Source organism: Pangasianodon hypophthalmus, chromosome 24, assembly GCF_027358585.1.
Source record: "Pangasianodon hypophthalmus isolate fPanHyp1 chromosome 24, fPanHyp1.pri, whole genome shotgun sequence".
Taxonomy (NCBI): Eukaryota; Metazoa; Chordata; class Actinopteri; order Siluriformes; family Pangasiidae; genus Pangasianodon; species Pangasianodon hypophthalmus.
This window is the reverse complement of record NC_069733.1, coordinates 15,853,168-15,880,117: the sequence shown is the minus strand read 5'-3', so window position 1 is coordinate 15,880,117 and position 26,950 is coordinate 15,853,168. Positions and strand designations below refer to the sequence as shown.

At 38.2% G+C, this 26,950-nt stretch overlaps 1 protein-coding gene across 1 annotated transcript in view; it reads right to left on the bottom strand.

The window, feature by feature from the left end:
* LOC113537126 (calcium-binding protein 7) overlaps positions 1–20,025 on the bottom strand; it is a 39,807-nt gene extending 19,782 nt beyond the window's left edge. Inside the window, exon 1 of the mRNA XM_026931452.3 lies at positions 19,079–20,025. Within this exon, the coding sequence (XP_026787253.1) occupies positions 19,079–19,187 (109 nt within the window). The 5' untranslated portion in view covers positions 19,188–20,025. The remainder of the gene's footprint in view (positions 1–19,078) is intronic.
* Between the last annotated feature and the right edge of the window lie 6,925 nt (positions 20,026–26,950).

Here is a 26,950-nt window from a genome sequence, read left to right as displayed (position 1 = left end):
GATTCCCGTGGTGACTTCAAGTGAGACCGACATGAAAGTGACCCTCTGGAGAGTGCATCTGTGCAGGGTTAAATGGATTCCTTATGCTTCTGGACCCTATATAATATATGCGAGGACACACTCATGAGCATGCAATCAAAATTCTGAATCAAAATTATGTTACTGATATAAATCTTCAGACAGGAAACCGCAAAAGCTTCATCAAGCGAGTTAAACGGTGTTTAACACTGCCAGTATGTGCACATACATCATCATGACGGGGATCGTTATTCATTCTTTCCATGGTTTCAATCTAATAGATGTGATCTGAGAGCTGCAGGATCTCCCACACACACTAGATCTCCGGTCCACATTTGTGCACTTTCATACTAGCTGTTTATATAACACTCTCAAAAATCAATGCTTGCAAAAACACCCTTAACCCCTTGTGTGTGTTCTGCACTTTATTTTTAAACCTCCATGGTAAACTCAGTCCATTCTGCATTCTGCGCAGACTTTACTTCAGATCTGAATACCACCGTAAATGTATTTTATCAAGCCTCGAGAGTCTGTAAATGGGCTTAAGCGCAGCACTGGTTCAGAAAGATTCTCCCTTCGCTTCTCACTCTGCCCCTGAGGAAGAATAATTTTGTGGGGAAGACATTATAAACATGTTTTTCTCTCCAGCAGACTCAAGAAAGGTATCTGCTCAGGATAACCAGTTATACAATAGTCATCAATCAGTCATCCTTTTGCAAAACACTAATGGAAGATGACCTAAAGGTTCCATTAACCATTAAAATCATTAGATGCTGATGGTAACCTTACATTTTGTTTTTAGCCGTGACATAGCGTTTTACCTGTGGCTGATCGCCAGCTTTGTAAAAGCAAAGTCAACTCTCCTAAATGAATCTAGGCTACTAAATCAAGTCCTAAGTATATATACAAGTTTTGTAAATTAAGAGTCTCTTGGCAGTCAATCTTGCTTGCTAACCTGTCCAAAATGTCTTGCAAGTAAATAAGCTGAAACATCTATCTATCTATCTATCTATCTATCTATCTATCTAGTTAAACGCAAAATAAGTATCACACTATTCAATGTGCAAATTGTTTACGTTATGTTCTAGACTTCATATTAGCTAGTAACAGATTAACAGGAAACTAAACTGTACTAGCTAACACTCTCCTGAGACACCAGTGATTTCTGCTACTTCTTCCAAGCTTTATTTATCTTTTTCTTCAGCTACACATACGCTTAATGAGATGAGGATAACATGAAACCATGGTGTAACAATTCCCTTTGGTTCGGAGGCAGGCTTGGGACAACTCAAATGGCTCTTTATTTTCCTTTTTGCTTTTCAGCGACTATATTTCGCTACACAGGCGCACACACACACACACACACACACACACACACACACGGCTCTGTGCTGCTCAGCTCTCTCTTCTGCCTGTTACTGGCCTCCTGAAGGCACAAGGAGACACACATAAGTAAAGTGGCGGTAATAAGACAGAGGTGAGAATCATCATGCGTTACCTGCCGGTTCGACCCGCCTCCTCTCTGTCCACAGCCAAAGCTCGACCAAACCCCTGCTGCCACACACGGTTATAAGTTTTTCTCCCATTTTTTTCGAGTCAAGCAGTACTTAGGAACTAATTGTAGGTAGGAACTAAAGTTGTGAGAGGGGAATTGAAAAAAAAAAATGTGGTATCATGCAATTGGTCCAAGGAATCATTCGAGTCAGTGGTTTGGATTTGTTGCTTTACGGCATCATGCCTAAGTTGAGAAAATCTCAACTCACATGTCACTTGTCACTGAAATCATGGCTCTGTGCCACTCTAGAAAACGAATGCTTGTATCTTGAATGCATATTGTTACCACTTTTTTATTAAATAATTTATAGGGCTGTCATATCTTATTTATTGTTCTACAATTAAAAAGGAAGGCATCTGGTCAGTGCAACCAAAGCCAATTATGCTACTGGTTGACAATGCAAATTCCCAAATTAAAGTCCCAACCAAGGTGTATTCCTAGTTTACAGTCCATCAGGATAAAGCAGTAGCTCACACCACACTCTAGCTGTAACCCATAGCTAATGCTTATAAAATGATAATGATATTAATATTTATTATGAACACATGGCTAGCGTGGACACTCTGCTAATGCAAGTATCTGTTCTTCTCAGGTGCATATCAGTATAATCATAATTCCCAAAATTACTGTCACTTTTTTACTGTACAGTCTCAGAATGGAGATTGCAAACTTCTCTTCTCGACAGAGCTACACGTGTTACTCCTGAGTTCCCAGTGATCCTGACTCCTTCTGCTCTCCAGACTCCTTCTGCCTCCCTGATCCATCCTGATCCCCCATTTCTGTTTGGAGTTTTCGTTACCTGAAAATCACTCGTTGCTGCTGAGGATGGCTCCACATTGACAGCCTAAAGATCACCATGAGATTACTGTGGATGGTACTGCATAGAAATTATAAGGATGGCTGTAGATGTTCTTCCTTGGTTAGCCTTAGGACTGCAGTTGCTAACAGTTTGCACTCAAGTCTTCATCATTGCACAGTTAATAAATTCAGTCTGATACAATAGACTTTAAGTTAAAACAATAACGAATTCAGAAATGAAATTTTTGACTATATAGTTATAGAAGAGAAATTTAGAACTGTACGATCCAATGTCACCCAGATGAGGATTGGTTTCTTCCTCATGTCCTCTTTGGGAGTTTTTCCTTGCCACCAATACCTCTGGCTTGCTCATTTGAAATGAATTTATCAATTTAAAATTAATATCCACAATTTATATCTGTTCATCCATCCATTTTCTGTACCACTTACACCCATTCACACTCTACGGACAATTTAGAGATGCCAATCAGCGTACATTGCATGTCTTTGGACTGGGGGAGGAAACTGGAGTACCCCGGAGGAAGCCTCCAAAGCACAGGGAGAACATGCAATCTCTGTGCACGCAGGGCGCGGAGCATGGGTGTGAGGCGAAAGTGCTAACCTGGGGGGCATGAGGCGAATGTGCTAACCATATCAAAATTAAAGCTACATCCATGAAAAAAGAAGAGTTTTATGCTAATTTCAGAGGGGTTTTTTTTTCGCTTGTTTTCAGAGATCAGGCAGGTGCTAATAATTAAATTTAGCTTTAAGTAATAGGGCTGTATTTGTATCTGTATCTATTGCAGAACACAGAATTGTATCTATTACAGAACACAGAGTCATCAATATAATGCTGTCTCTCTGTCTCACTGCTAACCTAAAATCTGATCTTACATGACCGCACTCCTGGAAATGGCAAAGCTCACTGCAGAAAAGTAGGCAAGGTGAGATCGGTAATAAGCCTCCTACCGACCTAGAACATACATATTAATATTAAATATTAAAATATTAATTGCCAGTGCAGGTTTTCTATTTTTTTGTTTTGCACGAGTGCTGGAGAGAGCCGACATATTGCTCCTTGATGATCTTTGTGCATTTGTAAAATCTGGCAATAGTCCTCTTAAATTGAATCTTTCTTAGCTATAACCGTTGATTTATAGTATATATATTATTGCAGCAAGACTTTGTCATCTCACTATTGTGCGACTCAGTGTTCGTAGCTGAGATTTGTGATTTGGGAGCAGTGAATAAAGCGAGACCTCCTTTGTTAGCACACGTCCTCATAATTACATGATGACAGAAGCCTGACTTCAAGTGGAAAGCTGTCATCTGTCAAAAAAAAAAAAAAAACCTCAAAAGAAGGATGAAAAACTTCTCTGAACATCTCGTTGGGGCTGACAGACAGTGAGAGAGATGGAGAGAAAGAGAGTGAGAGGATGTGAGGAGTAAAAGCTGCCACCTGCCATCTTTTTCATTTTGACTCTTAACTCTGACAATTCTTATGAGTAATCCAATTACTAGCGAATCTGATACATTCTTAAATGCTGGGTACAAACTCGCCCTCAGATTCGTTATGTATAGCTGTTATTTGTTTTATTTTCTGAAGAAAGATTTTTTAATATGCACCCCATGATGCTCTTCATCCTCTGAGTCACTCCATAAAAGCATCCGTCTGTTGACCTTAATGTGATTGACAACGTTTGATTACCGAAACCACAGAGTCATGTAGGGTGTGACATCATTGTGACTAAACAGAGATGTGAATCACTTAGTGAAATAAGCAGAAAATTAATCAAATTGAAAAGTGAGGGAGAAATGTAGCAAGAAGGGTGTAGCGGAATGCAAAAATATGGTTTCGCTATATTGTACCATGATACCATACTGTTACCACCCCAAAGTTGATTAGTTTCCAATAACAGCATATATACTGCTGTGTTTCTTTCCTCTTATACCATAGCAATTTGCCAACAATTACATTTTTATTAATTAAAAAGAACAACACACCTGGTAGTTCTTCTTATCACTTACATTACAGCAGCTATAAACTGTCATTCCTTCACTTTTTAATGAAGACAGAAAAAATGTACAGTAGCTTGTTATCTAGAAACTACAAGACACAGCGGAACAGCTGTACCTTTGACTGACACTGGAGACTCCTTCTGAAAATGTTAAATAAACGTGTCCTTACAGGAAATGACACTATATCCCTCATCAACCTCTCCGTTTGTGCTTTTTTCTCTCTTGAAGTATAAAAAAAAGTAGCTTGTCAATCACAGTGAAACCATATTTCGTTGTTGAACAACACACATTTTTAAAATATGTTTATTACTAGGCTAAGATGATATAATTAATATTTTATATTAAGATGATATACCTTAATCTTTTATAGTGCAGCCAGAACTACTGTCCCAGTCATGTATCAAGTTTGAGAATTCAACAATGCTGTGGTATAATGTTCATTAGCTTAGTTCATTGTGAATCTGACTGGAAATATTACTGAAATATTCACCTCAGAGAGGAGCAATGTGTTTCAGAGCGGTGGGTTTATGCTAACGTTGATCAACAGTACCCTACTTAGCTGTAGGACTGGGGACTCTGTGAGGTAATGTTAGCTTACTCCGGTAAATTAGCTAACTAAAAACATACTCAACAAACAGAGAAGTATATTACACATCAATACATGTAGTTGTCTTTTATAAATCTGTTAACCTGTTCCTGTTTCAAACCTGACCAAGAATCAACAATTATGCTAATCTAGGAAAAATAAAGGTTACACACCTGAGTATAAGGATTTGTACAAACATCAAGCAGAGTTTAAGGAGGACATTTTATCTGAGGAACATGAAGGAATTAATTTGCCTCTTTTCAGCAGGGGTGGTACTTTTCTTTAGACATTTTTCATTTGATATTCTGTGTGTTGTTTATTAGCAGTCGCTAGCTCTCTACAAATCTGTGTCTAGCTTCAACTGAGCTGTACTTGCTTGCACTGTATTTTGATTTGCAGCCAAATCACATTTGATTATGCAAATAATGTGCATCTCTCATGTGACGGAGACGATGTCTGTGATTTTTGGACAGCTTATTAAATTGAGGAAGATTTGTGTCACTTCATAACTGAAGAAACTGAAGGAAAAACAACTGGCATACAGGAAATTATCACGATATAGCCACTTTAAATGGATATGTATCTTATTACTGCTGTTCTGTTTTTCTGAATACCGTCACTCGATGTGATGTTTGTTGTGCCTGTTCTGTTAAAGCATATGCTGTAAATGAGCCATGCTTGACCCTGATACGCCTACTATCCGCTAAGCTCACTCATACAGTCCTGTAGTGAATGTGCCTCACACAGCAGATGCTCAAGAAAATCATTCTTGCCGCCTCACAGCTCATGGTCCCTGGTTCAATCCTGAGCTCGTGTTTCTGTCTGTGTGGACTTTCGCATTTTCTCCCTGTGTCTTCCTGGGTTTCTTCCAGATTCTCTGGTGTCTTTCAACCTCCCAAAAACACTCCAGTAGGTTCACTGCTGTCTCGAATTTGAGGGAGTGTGTGCATGGTGCCCACTCTGGAGGTATTCCTGCCTCCCAGCCAGTGTTCCTGGGATAGAGTCCAGATCCACTGCCACCCTAACCAGGATAAAGTGCCTACTCAAGATGAGTTTACATCCTAATGCATTAACAGAGATTGTGGGTATGTCATAGAAAATGTTGTTTCATTTACTGTATACCGTAAACGCTGTATATCATATACACTCTTGAAATCTAGAACCCTTAACGGTTCTTCAGCTTGTCCCTCTAGAGGAACCTTTAACAGTGATGGTTCCAGGTAAAACCCAAGATCTCATAATGATCAGTGGAACCCTTTAGGAACCCCTTATTGCAAGTGTACATACTCCTCTCTCTCTCAGTTTGTCTTTCTGTTTTTCTTTCTCTATTTTTTTTTATCAGGTTTTGAACTTGTAATCAGAGGACCAAATCCGGTTTCAGACGGAGGTCATTCATTTTTAATTAGAGCTGTTAATTTACAGCGACAGGAAGCGAAACGAGTGTTGTTTCTTGAGTGAAAAAACTGCTGCCGGTGTAAACATACGGTCTTTCATAATACTGCCATGGAATCGATCTGGCAAGTTTATCTGGCCCAGAAATGACCTCCACTATCAATTAAAGAAGAACTCTTTCTTTTTTCAGTTTTTAACCTTCTAGGCATATGAGGAAGACTTTGTAATGTGCATGATATTTATTTTGTCAAGGAAGAGGAAGACAACTTTAAACAGAGATAATCTATGTTCAGAACACAGGAACAACAAACGAGGGTCTGAACCAGAAAACAGAAACAAGAAAAAAGGCTTAGCACTTATAAAAAAAAGCACAGTGGCTGTTCCTGACAAAAGATAGGAACGGCGGGGATTTAACAGACAAACTAATCATTGAGTTAACACAGAACAGGTGAACACAATCAGAAAATACACCAATGACAGGACAGGGGCGGAGACAGGACTAGAACAGAAAGAAAGGCACATGGAAATGTAAACAAAAGCACATGGAGTGAATTAAGAAGCAAGCAGTGCTCACTTGGCAGGCTTGTCAGTGGTTTTATTGAAATTGCAATTCCCCCCTCAGGCAGTAGAGGACTCTAAAAATACAAACCATGTCTTTAATATATACGGCACTAATATGTCAACTGTACCTACATGTTTCAATGCAGCAATAGCTAAATGGCATATGCAGAAGGGCACAATAGTGACACTTTTTCAAGTCTTAAGCCAAAAAGTCACCTCTCATCTTCGGAGAGACAACGAAAAGTTCAGCGCCTTCATTTAAATGTCAGATTTCTTGTTTCTTCCATGTAGGGCAACAGATATTTGATTAATGTGATAGGTCAGTGACAATTTTTTGTCTTGGAATGAATGTAGATAGATGGTTAAATCGCAAATTACATTCACACATGCAATACACACACACACACCATGTACAAGTGTAAGAGCTATCCTCTTGTCCTAACACTAAGCCCTGTAAATGTTAGTTTGCGGAAATCTTTTAAATCCTTCTTCATCCTTTATTAGTTCCTGCCATTGCCAGTAATTGAAAATCAACCTGTGCATATGTGTGTGTGTGTGTGTGTGTGTGTGTGTGCACGTGTAAGTGTCAAGCTGACCTTAAGTTTCAAAGTCTTACATTTCCACATAGCCTACAGCCTACTGCATGCAAAGTATGATCCAGCCTGTCTGTTAGTTTACTCATTTCATACATTTCATCCAAAACAGAAACGGAAACATCAGCAAAAGTCTTATCAACATTTTTATTCAAATATTTCAATATCCATACTGTAGCACCTGGGTGAATTCATTTAGCCTGCGGCACTGACTATAAAGTCCCAGCATGCTTTGCATAACGTTATCGCAGATTTTGTCTCGTTATTGTTTTTGTCCTCTAAAGCTTTTCTCCTGGTTTTATTTGCATTCTGTGTCACTACTTAGCAATAAACCTTGTCAGAGATTATGTCCTGAAGATGCACTGGCAAATTGTAAGTGGAAGATTATTGTCACAAACTCATAGATCTTATATAATAAAAATAACTCTAATGTACTGTATATATATCTGGATATATATATGTGTCTATAGTTATTCAAAGCATTATTCCTTTATCACGTGGAGTAACAGCTGTAAAAAAAAAATCACTTACATTATAGCAGCTATAAACAGTCATTCTTTTACTTTCTCTTTCCAGCGTGTTACCAAGAAAGCACAAAACACAACGGAACAGCTTTAACTTTCACTGTTACAAAGCACTAACCCTGGAGACTCCTTCCATAAACATATAATAAACATGTTCTTACAAAAAAATGTCACCATATCAACAATTATATATTTTTTGTTGTTAAATAACAACACATTTTTAATCTGTTTCTTATTAGTCTTCGATTATGTACAGCGTGTACCATACAAATCCCTGTGATGTAGCTGTTACTATAGAAACAATAACATATTAAAACAATTAATATAAACCTCTAGCAGCCAGCACTACTGTCTGTGCTACTGTTACAGAAAATTAATTAACACTTCCTGACCAATCAGATTCGAAAATTCCACAGCACCATGATACAATGTATATTAATGCAAGCCAAGCTACAAAGAGTGACAGAAATATCAACTTGCTGTCTGAAAGGCACCTTGCCACACAATGAATGCTTCTTAATGAGATTTAATTGGCTTCTAATCATCCATCTCACTGTGCGTGAATGAAAAGAAAGTCTCCACATTTAGTAATAAGCCCATGCTGGGCTGAGAACTGGCTAATCATCAGCTGATTTAAACAGCAACACATGCTTTCGAGATACACACCCGACAAGCTGCACTAAGGGAAAATAATGACACGGTGTTCAAATTAGAAATGAATGTTCATTGCGTGCTTAACCAGGTCTGACATAGCAAAAAGACCCACACCAGCATTAGAGTTTTGTGTAGTTAGCATCAGCATTTGTGTAGAATCAGGTTTTCTCACTAAGCGACAGGAATTCAACCAAATAATATAGAGGCTAGAGCAAACTAGCTTATCTTATAAAAGGCGGCTAATACAATGAACTTAATTTGATTAACTTTAATTAATGAACTCGTTGAGAGCAAGGAATTTAGCCTAACCACTTGTTCTCTGGGAACGCCAATGTCAGTGCTTTTTATTGCGTTTGAAGGCAGTATGTGATTGCCAGAGCTGAAAAAACGGGAAGCATGAGCACTTTTATAAATCAGCCATGCTTGCAGGCTGATGGACCGATGCCGATTACCTTAAAATGCTTGATTTCTTTCTAATTAATTGCCAGTCAACCTCCAATAAAGACATTATCCGATTTTTTCAAGAACTGTGGTTAAACCATTGTAACCATAAACCATACCTTAATAATTATAGTTACTGTGATAACAAATAATGGAAAAAAGAATGAAAACAAATCAGTAACACAAAAGTTAACATCTGTATGAGTTCTGCATCATCAGTCAACTACAATGACTGTTTTGTGCATAAAGGACATCCAGTGCTCTTTTGTCACTGAGTAATATTTTTCCTGCTACCCTCAGAGATGTATCATACAGAGTAATCAATGTTTGAATCAATGTTTAATTCGATTTTTTTTCCTGACGTACAAGTGTGAAGCAATTTTTGAGTGAGGTTACAGCTGATCTAAGCGACTGTTCCACTTTGCTCCTTTTATAGTACTTTACAGTTTATAATATTCACTGATGATATTAATAAAATTCACGTGATAAAGAAGAAAACAAGTGCATGATGTTAGGGTTTATGTTATTTGGGAAATCTCTACCAAAAAAATGTTACAATTGTACCAATTCTTCTAAAAAAAAAGGTGTTTAGTAGATACAGTATATATATATATATATATATATATATATATATATATATATATATATATATATATATATATATATATTCTTAGGCACCCTATTTTTTTAGTACAAACTTTGTTATAGGTTTTTATTTTCTGATTTCTACATTATTGATTCAGTACAAAAACTTTTTAGATTCCAAACATTAGTTTTCCAGCACAAAATTAAATGTTACAGAAAAATGATTGTATGTCAGTAAAGAAAGCAGCAGATTACATAAGAGACACTTTTCAGACAGAAAACATAATGAAGGCTGCTGGGTTTTGCTGCAGAAATAAGAAGAAACTGCGACAGTCAAAGTCTCCAGAAGAACTGTGGTTGCTTCTGCAAGATGCTCAGTAACACTTACAGCTCATTTCCTTATAAATGAATAAATCCATTTATTACGGTTTACTGCTCTTTATAGTATGTTCTAATGTGGAAACATTTAATTTCATTATTTTTGAAAGCATCTTTGCTCTACATTCATACATTCATACATACATTCATTGCATGTGCCTAAGACTTTAAGACATACAGTTCTGTGCAATATATATATATATATATATATATATATATATATATATATATATATATACGTACATCTATATATATATATATATATATATATACATATATATATATATATATATACAACCTAAATCAACAATATCAACAATATGTATTAGTATTCTGTTGAATTCAAGCTCTAGTTTGATCACAAAAAAAAAGAATACACTATTTTTTAGATTGAGTAGGAATGATTTCATATCTATTTCAATACACTGATGCCGCTTTCTGAAAATGTTTAAACAGAAGTAAATTAACTCCGAAAATTGCTTTTGTTTCCTCTGGCTATTATAAGTCATGCAACTGAAACATTTTAAATGCCTCTGATCATCAGCGCATACAAATCAGATGTATGCCGTTCAGGGATTTGGAGTTTTCCCAGAAAAAATGTAAGATGCAAATAGGAGATAACTATTTTCCTGCTCCATTTTCATTCCTCAGACACGTGAAGAACACGCCAGGGGGTGAAGAGTAGGCTCTGACAGATGCAGAAGAAATGCTGCGTATGGAGCACAGTGGCAGTCAGAAGGCAGAACAGTTATGTCGCGGATTCGCTGTCAGTTATTTATGCATAGCTTTTCAGAAGTTGGGTCTAAACTCATCTTCCTTCTAAATCACGCTATCACTCTTTACTCGCACTGGTGAAAAACATAATTCAAGCCTCTTCTGTCGATTGAGCTGACACTGATATGAACGCTGTATAAGCCCAACCATTCGGTGTCATATTACAGACTGATTACAGTGTCAGGCTAATCATATGAAGTTTGTCCTAATAAAATGTCAGTGTTTGACCCACAGGATTATCACCAGGAAATCTGGAATTCATTACAGCAAAAAAAAAAAATGGAGCCCAAACAGTAGCCAGAAGCAAAAAAGAAGCCTGATGATCTCACGGTTAGAAATTCAGCTGTATGAGTTGTAAATTTATTTCTTTTATATCTAGTGACTCATTAAGGTGAATGAATCAGTATCGTTCACTGAGTCATTCTTTTTGTTCAGGCTTCGCTATTTCTAACCTCAACTGCATTCCAAAAGACCAAAGAAAATCAACAAATAGGAAACAGCCTTCATGTGAGATGACCAAACATAGATTTTACATTCTAATGGTCAGAAGGTGTTGATTAATATTCTAACAGCAGCTCTGACAGTCGTTCCAGCTTATCATTTAAAATCACAGGCTTATATGAATCCGATCATTCTAATATGTTATTTTTTTTATCGTTTCTATAGTAACCCCTAATTCGCAGGGACTCATTCGGCTAAAGTGCCACATCATTTAACGTAGCCTAAGAATAAACAGATTTTTTTTTTTTTAAATGCACTGTTTTTAAACAAAGAAAAAAAGTTGTGATGGAGAAGCTATCTGTGAGGAGACGTTTGTTTAGCATTTTAGGAAGGAGTCTCCAGTGTCAACACTTTGTAAAAGTTAAATGTAAAACTGTTTCCACCCAACGAAAGTGTTCAAGAGAGAAAAACAAGCAAGAGTTGAATGTTGAGGAGGATATTATCTGATATAACATAGTCGACAGCAGGAGCTTAAAACTATAAATGGATAAAAATTAAAGTTAAATGTGTAATCTTAGGAAAGTCGCTAAGTGGAATAAATGACTCCAGGAGGGATAACGGTGATTCCATTTTGCATCTGGGCCTCATTATTGTTAATGATTATTTTTAACCATTATGTTAATTATTTTCCTATAACTAGTGATATTTTCTTTCTATAACACTTCATTATTACACATCATGTGTTTTAGTTTTGTTTCTGGAAATGGTGTAATAAAATGCAGCAAAACTGATGCAGTGACAGTTTTTTTGCACTTTGACCAGTCTGTGCCTCCAAATAATCAAATTTAAATCAAATTTATAAAGATTAGGATGCTATAAATGCCATGCTATTAATATCAGTATAAAAAGCAGGTTCTTGTTTAAAAAAAAAAAAGAGTTCGTTTCAATTCACTAATCTGGATTCATAGATATCGGTGAGAATGCACTACTCTGAACATCAGCTAGAGTAGTCATATAACATTGTAAGTACCGTATGCGTTTTCTACTCCAGGGCCTAGACGAGCGATGGTATAAGAGCAGAGACATTATTGCGTAAATCCAGCACGGCATCACCTTTGAGGCTGCTGTCACAGTGTTGAATCTGCTTGACTTTCACCTCGGAGGGGTTAATCTGTCACTGCTGATTTTTACTGCGCTGCTTGTACTGCAATGATTTTTCAGTACATTTAAGTATTGACTTTTCTATTGAACACAAGTTCCACTTTAGTTTTTCTGCTGGCAGCGACTAAATCTTAAAAAACTTATTTAGCTTCGTTACCTAACAGGGCAAAGAGAACAAATGATCATCTTTGGACCAACCCTAAAAAACAGACTGAGTAAAAAAAAAATCTAGTCGTTACCATGCTTCAGTTGTTGATTCTGTAAGAACTTCTTCATGAGAGATGAGCTTCATCAGGGAGCACACGCAAACAGCTCAGGCATGTAGATGCATCTCTGGACTATGCTGAAATTTCCGGAAACCTTTAGCCTAATTATGTGTCTCCTTTTCACCGACAGTCATTCATTACCCAGCACGGGCGCTCAGCCCTCACTGCAGGCACCATGCGCACTTTCCTGCCAACAGGATCATAGGAAAATGCCTTTTTCTGTATGAAATTTAGAGCTTTATACACCAGATTAATAGTGCTTCATCTCTGGCCATCTTTATTTTAATGAAACTAAAACAAACCAGTCTAGTTAAGATGCAACAACCTAAAAATACTATCACATGACTAAAATTAGAAATCAGTTGATTATTGATGTTTTTCTTTGAATAATTCTCAACTTCCTAAAGACAAACCTCTCTGTTCTAGGATTCTAGATAGAATGTGTCTCAATCAATCAATCAATCAGTGTGTCTATCTATCTATCTATCTATCTATCTATCTATCTATATGTTTATCTTTCTGTCTGCCTATCTATCTATCAATCAGTATGTCTGTCTATCTATCTATCTATCTATCTATCTATCTATCTATCTATTTTTCTTTCTGTCTGCCTATCTGTCTATCAGTATGTCTGTCTATCTATCTATCTATCTTTCTGTCTGCCTATCTGTCTATCTATCTATCTATCTCTGTCAATCAGTCTGCCTGTCTGTCTGTCTATCTATCTATCTATCTATCAATATGATTATCTCTCTGTCTGCCTATCTATCTATCAGTATGTCTATCTATCTATCTATCTATCTATCTATCTATCTATCTATCTATCTATCTATCAGTCTGCCTGTCTGTCTGTCTATCTATCTATCTATCTATATATCTATCTAGTGGTTGTGAGTTTTCAAAAAGACTAAAAATATCCTCACTCAATATAAAACCTACTGAAGCGTAAAGCATTATTCACAGTGTTCTCTCATGGCACCTTCATGTGTGTACCAGAGACTGAACCAGGATCTCCACATCCTACAGGAGTGTGTGAAATTACTGTATGATCCATGGCTTTCCAACACGTGCTAGATGACTGGGAGATGGCGTTCTCTCTCACACAGGAAATAACATCCTCCACGCTCGTGTGCCGCACAACCCCCTCAGACAGGAGCGAAATGCAGATTTAATCATGGTTGCAGTTCCACCTCTGCCACCTCTGCCAAGCGCTTTAATCAAGCTCGAAACAAGCTCAGCGCCTGAACATCATGGTGCCAGTGGAATGCCATGTGGAGCGCATGGCCAGGTGCAGACAACATCTGGGAGTTTCCTCAGAACAGCAAACACTGCCAATCAACAGAGTGTTACTGGCATGGCATGAGGCAACTCTATATTCGCAGTGTATCACTGAAAGTGGTCTGTCACTTTACTTAATACTCTTGTGAGATTTTCTTCTGTGGCACCAGTTCATTGTTGAATAAAATCATTAAAATGGCTGCAGGCTTTTATTTATGTCGTTTAACATAGTATAATGAATTTCTACAAACCAGCAATATCAATCCGATATTTGGCCTCAAACTCGAGTCCAGATCAGATATTTTCTGATCCCATTCATGTGTTTAATGCTGAGAGCATGTTCACATTTTAGAAGGTTACAATCTAAGATTTATCATTGATCTTTTTAGAAGCTTGAAGATAGCAGGCTCAGTTACTAAGATGTCGGATCAGTAAAAGGTATCGGCTGAGAGCTCAGAACTCAGAGCTCTGATCTCAGAATCGGATCAGATATGGAAAAGAGATGCATCCTGATTAGGAATGATCCCAAATGTGAATTTTCAGGACTTCTGACAAAAATGTATGAAAAGCTACAAATCCAGATCCATAATCATAATCATTATAACTACTCATAACCAGTTCACAAGTTTTTCATTTTTACACTAAGTTTTGTAATTTCCTAATCTTTTACATACTCACTGAAATTAGCTATGGCCACCCGACTAGTATCGATTTATCACGCCTGACCAGAGATTTAAAAAAAATGACACATGCAGCACACAGGCTGTGACCATGACAACAGTGTTACCACGTTAGCCATCTAACTGTAATGGCTTCTTAGCTAGAACAGCTATCTAGAGTTATTAACAATGAATATTAGATCTTTTAGATTCGATTTCTGTCATGAATTTCCCTTTTCCATGTGAATCGTGTTTCCCAGTATAATGAACACTGCCTGCCTTTATGTTCACTCCATGTGCTTTTGTTTACTTTTCTCATGTGCTTTTGTTACTTTATTGTGTCCATGTGTTCTCTGTTAATCTTGTAATTATTTTGTGTTTTTAAACCTGTTGTTTCTGTCTTTCATTGCGAAGTCTTATCATGCCTTTTTCTAACTTTATGTCCAGGCATGTGTTTGTTGTTTCCTTGTTTGTGTGTTTTTTGTTTTGTTTTGTTTTTTTATCTTGCTTGTGATTCGACTTATGATCATAGATTACCCTTGTTCAATGTTGTCATCCTGTTCTCTGATCCCTGCCTGGAATTATTATTGGATTATGCATTACACATACCACCACTGGCATCCTGATTCTAACTACATATTACAATTTCTCAATATTCCGACTGGCTATGGTGAGGAGGCTGCTTGTTCCATGTTGAAATATCTCTGATTTGACTTGTCATTAATCTTCTTACAATTGCTCACTACTCTGTCCTCCATGTTGTTGTTGTTTTTTCCTTGCTTGTACACTAAGCTGCTACCTGATTGGTTAGCTGATAAAAAAAAAATCTCTTGTCTGAAAAGGTGCACATTTGGAGATGATCAAAAAAAGTAGCTGTGCTTTTTGAAGCAACATTTCTGCCTGCCTTGAGGCCACTTCCTGTAGGATTACATTTGAAACATGCGCTGGTGGTTGAGGAAAAAAACAGCTAATGTGAATCCAAATAACCTTAGATTAAATAAAGCCTCCATGACCATTCACTTGCTCCAGTTGTTGATTATGGATACCTAAATTCTTCTCCTGTGGCATGCTATTAAATTCACTGGATGATTGTGTTTGAAAGTTTTGAAATGAATTCTAACCAAAGTCCTTCTAGCGAAGTCTTTCCAATTGGCAGCCATCTTTTCAACACGCCTGAGCAGTTTTCATTCATGCAAGACACATATACCACAAAAAGGTCAACAGGATGACATTTTAAAACTGATTTGAAGATCAGACATAAATAATGGCATTATAATTTGTGGCTCTAATATCATTAAAAAAAAGTTCAGGTTTCTCAGCTAATGCACATGCATGTTTCTTCATTATAAATGGAGCAAAGTGCCCTATATCTGTGTATGTATCTGTGTAAGCATCTGATAGGTCACGCTTATCGCTAACATCTTTGCCAACAAGTCAATTGGCTCTTTTTACTGAGGGGCGGGACTTGCGTGATACAGTTGCCTTGCTGAACGTTATGTGCTGTCCCAGTCAGTGGCCCGTCCCTACTCATACTGTCTCTGTAAAACGTAGCAATGTATCAATACCGTTGTCTTGAGACCAATGTTTTTTTAATACCTGTTAATATTGACACTGATACTGATAATGAAATCAGTAACAATAATATTTAACTCTGTTAAAGATGTTTCTCTGGTTAAAATAGTGCCCATGAAAAGCACATACGTGTGTGTTCATGCACTTAGACTACTAGGCTCATTTTTATAATGTTAGCGAGTTGATTTTAAATGAAGTGTCCATTAGCTAGCTACATTATTTGCCATGGATCAAGAAGAGCAGGTTTTCTTTCACTTTGGAATTCTACATATGTACAGCTCTAAGTAAAGTACGTTTTTGGTCTTCACTGCGTTGGAATTCCTCGTTGTCATTAGATACTGACGTTTTAAGAGCTGTTAATTTTCGCTGTTCTAGCATTGTCTCTGGGCATTTCTTCTCACCTAATTAGCGTTTACTGTGTTGGTTGCTGGCAATGAACTCCCCGTGTTTAAAGATGTTCGATCAGGTTACTTGTATTGTATGAAGATGCTGTAGTTCCTCTTCTTGATATTTTCACGGTGCACAGTTTGCGGTCTGGTTTACTTCGATTTGCTATCATTAATCATGATATACGTCCAGATCGGTCTCATTTCATGTTGTCCGTTCATTAGCTCAGCAACGTACATTAGGCTTGCTTCACATAGTATCACATGACGTGATATCGTATATTGATACCGATACTGATACTGATATTGATATTGATGCATCCCTAGTAAAAACTCTTCATAATGATTCACTGTCATGGATTTACTGAACTGATACTGGCCTAAAATGCAGAATTGGTATCAGATTTGACATGGTTTTCGATCTGATCCACTGATTTTATGCTCTGATAGTAATTTAAATGCCACATTACATGTGAAATGTCTTAAAGCACAATGCTGCTGATGTTTTACATAACTTATCACACAGAGACACTCAGTTACTGCGACGTCATGAGTATTGGATCAATATTAGGTATACTAACACACAGCTCTGATATGTGTATCATATCAAAAAGGTCAGATTTGTGCATCCTTACAGTATTTCAAGTGATATACTAACACACCAACACTTCATATTCTATTCTATCCCAAAGCATTAGACAGCAATATAAGAGGTTACCGAACCCTATGAGCAAAAAATAACTCATTTATATTTGACGTCTGTGTAAGAGTGTTTTAGCTCTGCTGTCTTTCTCTCTTTCATATCAGACCACACTAATCCGCTCTTGAAGTGTGAGTGGGTATGTGCCTGCCTTTGTTTGTGTGTTAGTGTGCCTCTTCTTGACAGTGTTTACAATTTGCCTTGCATATCCGAGGATGCGCTGCAGCCGTATGGAGCTGAATCCTGATGCAGGTGTTAGAGACACGTGTGTGTGTGTGTGTGTGTGTGTGTGGTAGCCTGACAAGATGGTTTTGTTCATCACGCTGCCCGCTGTAATAGCCTGTCACCTCGGAGTATCACTAAGCACAAACCCCTCCCCTGCTTATGCTTTATATTGGAACGAGCCACAGCTGACACTTTTTCCCCTTCATATAAAAGCCGTACGTCAAAATACAAATTCAGATGTCATATTTTTTACGTTTTTGAAAGACAGCATGTTTCCTCATGAATTTCTTGTTTAACATAGACACTAAACTCGATGGTCTATGGTTTATGGTCAAGGTGAGTCCTAGATTTATTAAAGGCATGAGTCATAGGGCTAATTTCAGTACTGAGTAATGGATTTCTAAACATAACTTGCTTTTGTTTGTGGCCAACAACTTTCCAAGTACTGAAGTCTAGAAACATACTAGAATGGAAGGATAATGAGTATCAAACACCTCGCTCTGATAGACTCCTCCCGAGTCAATAATGATTTGAATTATTGCTTTAACCTTGAACAAAATCAATAGACTAGAGCTGAAAATTGGAATTGAAATTGATTTTAGCTCTCACACACATGCATTTCACTGTATCTGTAAAAGAACAGGTTTCCTTCAGGGGAAAAAACAATTAGACATTTTTAGAAAATTGAGATTACTGCCGCTGATCATTTGACTTGTACTTTCAAAAGAACGCAACACTTTTTTTTTTTTTCAAAGAAAAAAAATCACGTTCAAAGATAAAATATTTCTAGTTACTTCTACCACAGGTTTGCATTTGTTTCATGTTTCAGATGAATTGTTGAGAACTGGAAAGCCTGATTGTGGTTGATTTTCCACCAATTTAGACAGGAAAGAAAATGAATCGCACTGAAAATGTGAAAAAAATAATGAAAAGAAATGATACCAGGCTGCCTCCTTAGTTACCAGAAGAGTATTGAATGGTAATAATGATCAATAAATTATATGGAGCAACAAGTCTTGTACAAGATATATGAGATACATGAGACACCTATACTATAATAATAATAATAATAATAATAATAATAATCACCATCACCATCATCATCATTATTATTATTATTATTATTATTATTATTATTATTATGCATTTTTGACCATGAATTCCTTCCAGATGAAAATAATAATTGTAAAAACATATAATAAAACACACTGGGAGCACACTAACAGGTGCTCTGAGACTGTAAGTAACAATGGATGCGCTTCTTATCCATGATAATTCATTTCATTTCTATTCAATAACGCTTTTAGCAGTAAGCCTTGTCATGTTGGAGTTGGATGTAGATTTAGATTCCTACTAATCAAGCCAGAGGTGACAGTGGCGAAGGGAAGAATCAACTCCCTGAGACGACAGACATGACTAAGAATCAACCACAGGAACTATTTGGACTCCGCGTTTTGGTGCGTAATGATCATCAGATGAAGCTCATCTAGTGCACAAGCCGCTCAGACTCACCCTCCACTTCATCTTCAGGTAGGTTGACCGGTGTCCCGTACGAGAGGATGTCCGGGATGGTGCAGATCCCGCGGTACATCAAAGTGGAAGTGACGGGGTGCATGGGCATGTCTGCGCGCAGTCCCGATCTTCATATATGACCTCAAAGTCCGCGCCGCGACAACTTTTCCTCCACGCTGCTCAGTGCAGCCACTCCGCAGATGAGGAGAGTGCAGACAGAGCAAGGCGAGTGCCTCTCCTCCGGGGAGAAAAGGCGCAAAGAGCTCTCATCCGAGGGAAAATAAGGCGCATTCCTCTCACACAAGGCGCGCGCCGAGCTGTCCGCGGTCCTCACGCGCGCGCGACGATCCTCAGTCGTGCATCACTATGTTTAATCACTTCCCTCGATTTAATGACTTTTGCTCTAAATGCATAGTTACCTGCTCAAGGTGACTGAGCTGCGCATGGTTGGAGAATTTTGCAATACCGTTTTCTCACTCGTTGCCAAGGCGACGCGTGAAGGCGGTCCTCCATTACCATATTGCCTTTTATTAACCACTGGATGCATGCAGTGACTAACTTCTCATCCTCTTTTCTTTTTTTTTTTAACTCAGACACTTTTTGCACAGTCACAACAGCTAAAGATACAAAAGATACAATCTTGCCATCATGTGTCACATCTTCAACTGGACTAGTAGTAAATACTTCCTCTACTTCAAGCTTCTACACTATACTGCTGCTGTGGATGGACCCACATGAATACACTTCACTGTAGAGTTGTACCTTAGAACTGCTGCTTTTATCATAAAGACTGTCCTGTAATCATCCCAGGACTTTTATTTATCAATCTGCTCATACTGAACACCCTGTCACCAGTCCATCACTGGGCACCATGCATTCATTCACACACAGGTCACCAGTCCTCCTACTGGCATGCTTTTGTGTGGTTGCAGGAAACCCGAGAACCTGAAGGAAACCCATGGACATGGGGAGAACATGCAGAGACGTCCACACAGAAAGTAAGTTCAAATCCTGGAGCTGTGAGACAGTGACTTCGCCCACTGCATCACCTTAACTGTATTATTGTGGACCATAATTCCAGCTCAAATACAGTAAATATGCATATATATACTAAGATACCAGAAGGGCAAGGTAGAGTAATCTGGAAGTTGCTGGAACATTGTCACATCTGAATCCATCTCCAGTCCAGGAGCAATGACAAATCCACAATCCGGTCCAGTGCAGACATTAGCTCGCTCTCAATCACCTACTGAACTTCACATTTACATTAATCTCATTTGGCTGATGCATTTATGCAAAGTGACTTCCAATTGAGATTGGATACAGCTGAGCATATGAGGGTTAAAGGTCTTGTTCAAGGACTCAACAGTGGCAGCTTGGTGGTGCTGGAATGCCCCTGTTTCCTGTTAACCCTGTTTTACATCCATGTATTTATACCAATTCAACACCCACCTTTTGAGATTTTGCCATTCCAGAGTAAATCTCTGAGTATTGGTCATTCCTGATTTTTGACTTTTTGCTCCTGCCCTTTATTTTGACTACCCTGCATTGCATTGTTAGCTTGATGTTTGACACCTGCCTGTTTGTGACCATGAGCTTTATATCTAATTTGGATTGTTAATAAATGACTCACACTTCCATCCATTTGCCTCTAACACAAGACAAACATGTGCAGTAGGCCTACCATAATGGACCGGTTGCAGTAAAATGCTATCAACAGTGTGCCAGGACTCAAACTTGTGATCTCCTGACAATGCCACAGTCGTCTGTGGCCGGGAGTCAAGGGAGCAAAATTGGCCAGGCTCTCTGGTGAGAGGGATGGCATACTCTCTCTCCCCTGTCAATCACAGTGACACTAGCCAATCGTGGGCATCTGTGAGCTCATATATAGTATGCAGAAGAGGGCAGATAGCACTTTCCACCGAGGGTATTACATTGCCCTGTGATGCAGCATGAGCAGCAGTTCAAAAACATCATTGGCTGGCTTCACATATCTTGGAGGAAGCATGTGTTAGACTTGACCCTTTCTGGGTTGTAGCTGTCGTATAATGGGGGGAGCTGGTTAGTGGGTGGGAACTGGAAGAAGACCAAATTGGGGTTAAAAAATGGGGGTAAAAAGCAACCTGACATTGAAGGAAGCTTGGAATGATGCATAGTTTGATAACTTTCCTGTTGTTAACTAAATTAAATCTGGTGTGTTAAAGCATAAAAATCAACAAACTGTGCTGGACTGTGGCTCTGCATGACCACAGCTGTCAAATCGAATTGACCATATTCCAGTCCAATCATTGGTTTAAATCAAATTCACTATAAACAGCCCCAAACTGTAACTGAATTATATCTCAACTCAATTATTTCTACAGCCCAAGGGCATTCTATCTATATCCAATGTGATTACAAATAACCATTGAGGGTGTGGCTCAATCTGGCATGATTGTTTCAAGCAGAGTTTGAGACCCCTGCTATAACAATAGAGGTGGGAATAATGATCCTGAAGCGCTTCAGCTCTTTCAGCTCTTTCAGCTCTTTGTGAATAGATATTACAGTTTGTTTGATCCACATAATTAAAATGTTGAATGAATTTCATTGGACGGTTTCTCAGTCCAGTCCTCAGGGAGCTCTTGCCTGGCCTGACAGTCACTCTGTTCCAGCTGTAGATGAATGAGGCCAGCTAATGCCGCAGAATTCTGATGTCCTGCCTCAGGTCTGTCAGATGTTGGAACATGAGGAAAATGTGTTCCCTAATATATAGAGCTTTTTAACTGGTTGGTAAACATGGCACAATGTAAAGTCTTAATTCAATTCAGCTCTGTTCTGTTCTACAGCTAAAAGTTTCCAAGTACCATGACATCCTCTATTCTTGGGCATTATAGTTGCAGCATGTTAAGATTTATTTCTGTAAAATTTACAGCAAAATCTTAAACCATTCCATATCACAAATAAATTACAGCCTTTTGGCTTTTTTATGTAGTTTTGGTTTCATATTTTTGACATTGACATAACACATTTGAAAAATATTAGTTTAGTAGGTGGCAATGTGGTTTAGAGGAGGGATGAGGATGTGGATTTGAGCAGAAAAAGTGATGTTTACGTCCTATTTATGTCTTCTCTCTCTTTCTCGCTCTCTCTTTCTCTCTCTCTCTCTCTCTCTCTCTCTCTCTCTCGATTCTGAGCAGGAAGATGAGCATGTATGTGGCTGTGAGCAGAGTAAAGCTGATTAGTAGGATAAGCGGCAAGTGCTAAAAAAGCTGCACTTCTGTTTGTTTAAATTTTATGTTGCTGCTCACTAGCCATGCCAAGGGGCATAAGCATCAACAAATAAAATCCCACGTGAGTTCTTATTCTGAGTCTGCTCTGTTCTTGAGCAGTGTACCGATGAGATTTATTGATTCTGTAGCATCAATGAACTTAATAAACATCATATACTATACACTATAGGATATATTAATGGGCATATTGGCTATGGTGCAGTCATAATTGGTACAGGTAATTGATACCATATATAAAAGATATAAAACACATAAGTTGACTCTTTATTCATCACCAGAAATATTAATCCATTCATTCATATTCGATAATTACTTTATCGTGGTCAGGGTCATGGTGGAATGCGGAGCCTATCCCAGGAAAATGAGAGTGACTTGGGAATACACCCTGGATGGGAGGCCAGTCCATCTTTGCACATACACACATTCACACATCATGCACCATTACCAGAGACCCTGAAGCTGTGAGTTGGCAATGCTACCCACAGCACCACCAAAAATATGGTGACATAAATCAATTGATCAGGTTAGAAAACAATGGAGCAAGCAACAAACCAATTTTCCTGCAATTTTAGACAGCAGTTTGATTCCCCACATTGACAGACTGGTACTGTGTCTGAAATAATGCCCTGCTGCTTATTCCCTACGAACACAAAAGTGGGTTATGAGTTTTCTGTATACTTACAGATATTAAGAAGTTATGTACCTAACTGAGTGCAGTGCATTATGGGAGTTTATAAGGGCACAGTTTATAACTAATACAAAAGAGAAAAACAAGGACAAATAATGTGCATGTTTGGTCACACCATGGGAATGTTAAGCACCAAAAAAAACAAAAAAAAAAAACAATGTGACCCACAGTTCAGAAATGGCTCCAAAACAATTTGCTCATGGTTGTGACAAATTATGTGTTTTCAATGGATCTTTGGATAATTAAGTAATTTTTTGCTCGCTACTTGAAACTCCTTCTAGAACCTTTACCACAAAGATTATGCCGATTAGAACGATCAATTTACATCAAATTGTTAATGATAATATCACAAAAATGGCCTTATTTGAAGCATTGTGGCCAATGTCCGTCAAAAGTGCTGGCTTGGAACATCATTGGCTTGTGATTGATGTGGATAGACCATGTAGAAATGGAGATATAGTTAAGATGATATAAAAAATAACCTTATATTTGTTTCACCTGCCAAACTGGCACAGGATAGTCGTTGCATTTATTGGACTATTTTTGCCAATATTTTTTGTTCTATAAAAAATGTTTAAATCTGTGCATCACAGAAAAAAATCCATTTTTTATAGTATGTTTAAGAGAAAAAAGATACTAGTTGGTATGGTAAACATTTCTAAAGGTTTTATACATATATAGACAAAATCCAACGCCTATAAAAATGGCCAAAATAGCCTCAGACCCCAAAGGGCTCTAGTTTTAATTTTGTATCTAAGTGTGGGGTTTACAGAAATCCAGGTCTATCGAAAATCCAAAGTGACAGTATAAAGGAAAAAAACTCCGTTATGACTTAAAAGAACCTCAAATAGTGCAATTTTGATATCAAGCTCATACTGAATATGCAAAAAAATCCTACAGAGACCAGGCAGTATGTTACGTATGAGAACACTGTAAGAGTTTCTGTTATAAACAAGCAGGCAGTATTCACTCAGACACCATCTTCACTATTCTGTTGAATATTTTTCTCCCTTTTGTTGTCATATTTGGTGACATATTTGCAAGCAGGTGTTCATTTCCCCTCGACAATGCCACTGCAAACACAAATCATTTTTAAAATCTGCTCCTGACATAGAAACCTCTTTCACCCACCGCTTGGCTGCGTTCTCTGAGCCAGATGTATGTTATTAGAGCAGAATCTCTAGCTGTGATGGATTTGTGGCCTGAAAATGATCCTATTGTGGTTCCCACCTGTGGACCCGAGATGCTGCTATGGGACGCAGGTGCACCAATGAAGACCTGATGGACTATTATGATCAGAGCTGAGTTTCTCTCTGTCTCTTTCTTTGTCTTGGTGCCTATAGAATCGGAGTGAGGTATGGCCTGTATCGTCTTCTCCATGTTGATGGATGGTCCTTGCTTGCAGGTTTATATACACAAACACACAAACACACACATAAACACACAAGTATAAAATAAGGAGGAAGGTCTATTCACCGTCACTCAAACGGCTACCCCTGACTGACTATGAAGCGCTCTGTCAGTCACTCTCTTCTCCACATCTCTCCTTCGTTTCCTTTCTTTCTGACTTTCTGACAGCAGGCGGTCTCTCTCGGCTGCTTTGGCTGTCCTTTGAGGACAGGCACCCCCTTTGACAGTGAGATAAAGGCAAAGGATGTGCAGGTGAAAAGCAATGAGGGGTGGTGAAGGAGAAATAAAGCCCCAAATTTTTTCTACAGTGAGGCTAAAACCCTAAGGTCAGAAATTCAATGCTTTGTATGTTTAGATGACAGGTTCGGCTTGGATAATGGACAAAAAAAAATCTAAAAAAAGATAGAAATATATATATATATACACACTTAAAAAAAACTTGAAATAATGTACCCTATGTGGAAGCCACTTGGGATTCGGTATGGTTTCTTAGCTGGCAATCACCGTCCGTTCCCATGGAAACAGCTGTAAATAAGGTTGTGTGGTAAATCATAGAAAGAGCTGTAAATAAGGGTGTATGATCCCACTTCCTTGCTTGTTATGAAGGAACATGTGGGTGCAGTAGACTACAAATGTACTATTTTCGTTCAGTTTCGGCAGTGATTTCAAATCTTTGTAAGATGAACAGCCATTTTGTCAATCCATTTCAGGTTTATGGGTCTCTCAATAATCAAGTAGACTGGTGTTGACCAAAAATAATTGCCCCGAAGGGTTGCCAAGATGGACAGACAGCCTTTACTAGAAAGACTGATTAAAATCTGAGTGAAGTGAGTGTGAGGTTGCATAAAATTTTTGTATGCTAAGTAAGCTAATCTGTTGCACAACATGGTGCACTGTTGCACAGAAATGTAATTCAGAATCCTTTGTTATACTCTCCAGGCAAAATGTGACACGGTACATGCTATGTGTAGCATGTGGGGGTGTAGTTTGGTGTGACTGCATCATGAGGAAGGGTTTTGAGGATGAGTCAGATGGGTAATACCTAATATATTTTTTCCTCATACTCCCAGATGAGACAAAAGTGAAGCTGCAGAAATGCAGAGAAAGCTACTATATATACAGATACTATTTTGATAAAAGCTTTGCTCCAAGGGGAGCTATGTACTATGTTCTCATGTTTGAGCTTGAACGTTAATTGCTCTGTTCACCACACCCTTTGAACAAATCCTAATAGCTTTAACCAAAATAGCAGCTTTCTAGCTATAAAGTAATATTTTAATGCTTCAGTAAGAACCCCAGACATGTCTCCTCCTCCATGCTTTCCCTCTTATTGCGCTCCATATTAAGTCCTGTATTGGCACTTTCCTGCTATGACAAACATTCCCAACAAAAGCAGCCTCTTAGTCACAGTAAAGATGAAGCTGTAACCTTCTCTGCAATTCACAAGGCACAAAAAGCCCTCACTATGGGGCCATTTGTTCAAAAGGTCAGTCTGCACTGGACACGTCAATAGTACCTAGAGGACTTTAAGCCAAGGCCAAGACACATGCTGAGTAATGAACTGCTCACAGAATCTCTCTTTGGCAGGGATAAATGCCCCGAGAGGGGCTCTGTGTTGCAGGTCATGTATTGGTTGTTCTTCACTATAGAGGGCAGTGTTGAGCTCAGAAGCTGTTCATACTGAGTTTGGCTATAAACACTATTTCACCACTGAATGGAGAGAGGTATTAGAGTCTTATATCACCACTGCTTTTATGACTCACATACTCACAGTCTACAATCTATTACTGACTCACTAAAGATGCTCACATACATGCGTGTACTAAAAATGACTCAAAACATTATTAAAGTAGCTGTCACAGCTGGACATTAGACACCATTCATTTAATGTATTTATTCAGCTTCAGTAACCACTTTGTCCTGGTCAGGGTGGCAACACTACAGGTTAAATTGGGATTTAGAAGGTATAGGTGTTCTACTTCTTTCAGGGGTGTCAACAGTGTTATTATAGGATGTTTACAACACTGACATCATAGGGTCGCCGGAGAACTAGTGCTTAGGCCATAGTAGCTCTCACTGCCGCGGCCTGGGTTCGATTCCCAGTCAGGGAACCAACCCCAGCCACTGGGGTTGCACTAGACAGTGAACTCTCAGTGCTGGTCCCAAGCCTGGATAAAACTGGGGAGGATTGCATCAGGAAGGGCATCCGGCATAAAAACTGTGCCAAACAATCCACAACAATCCACTGTGGCAACCCCCTAACTGACATCAGGGAAATGTGATTAATGTGAAGCAAGTTTTTGATACCGATTTCTGCCATATATGCATAAGTCACTCTAATTTAACTACATTTGGATTGCCAGAACTTGTCAGTTGGCATCAACATGAAAGCAAAATATTTTCTGTTTGTTTTTTTCCCCCAAATAAATTTATATGGTACAGTAAAACATTTAAACTAGCATTTTTTTAATGAAATTGGTTTCTGGTTTTTCCATAAGAAATAGT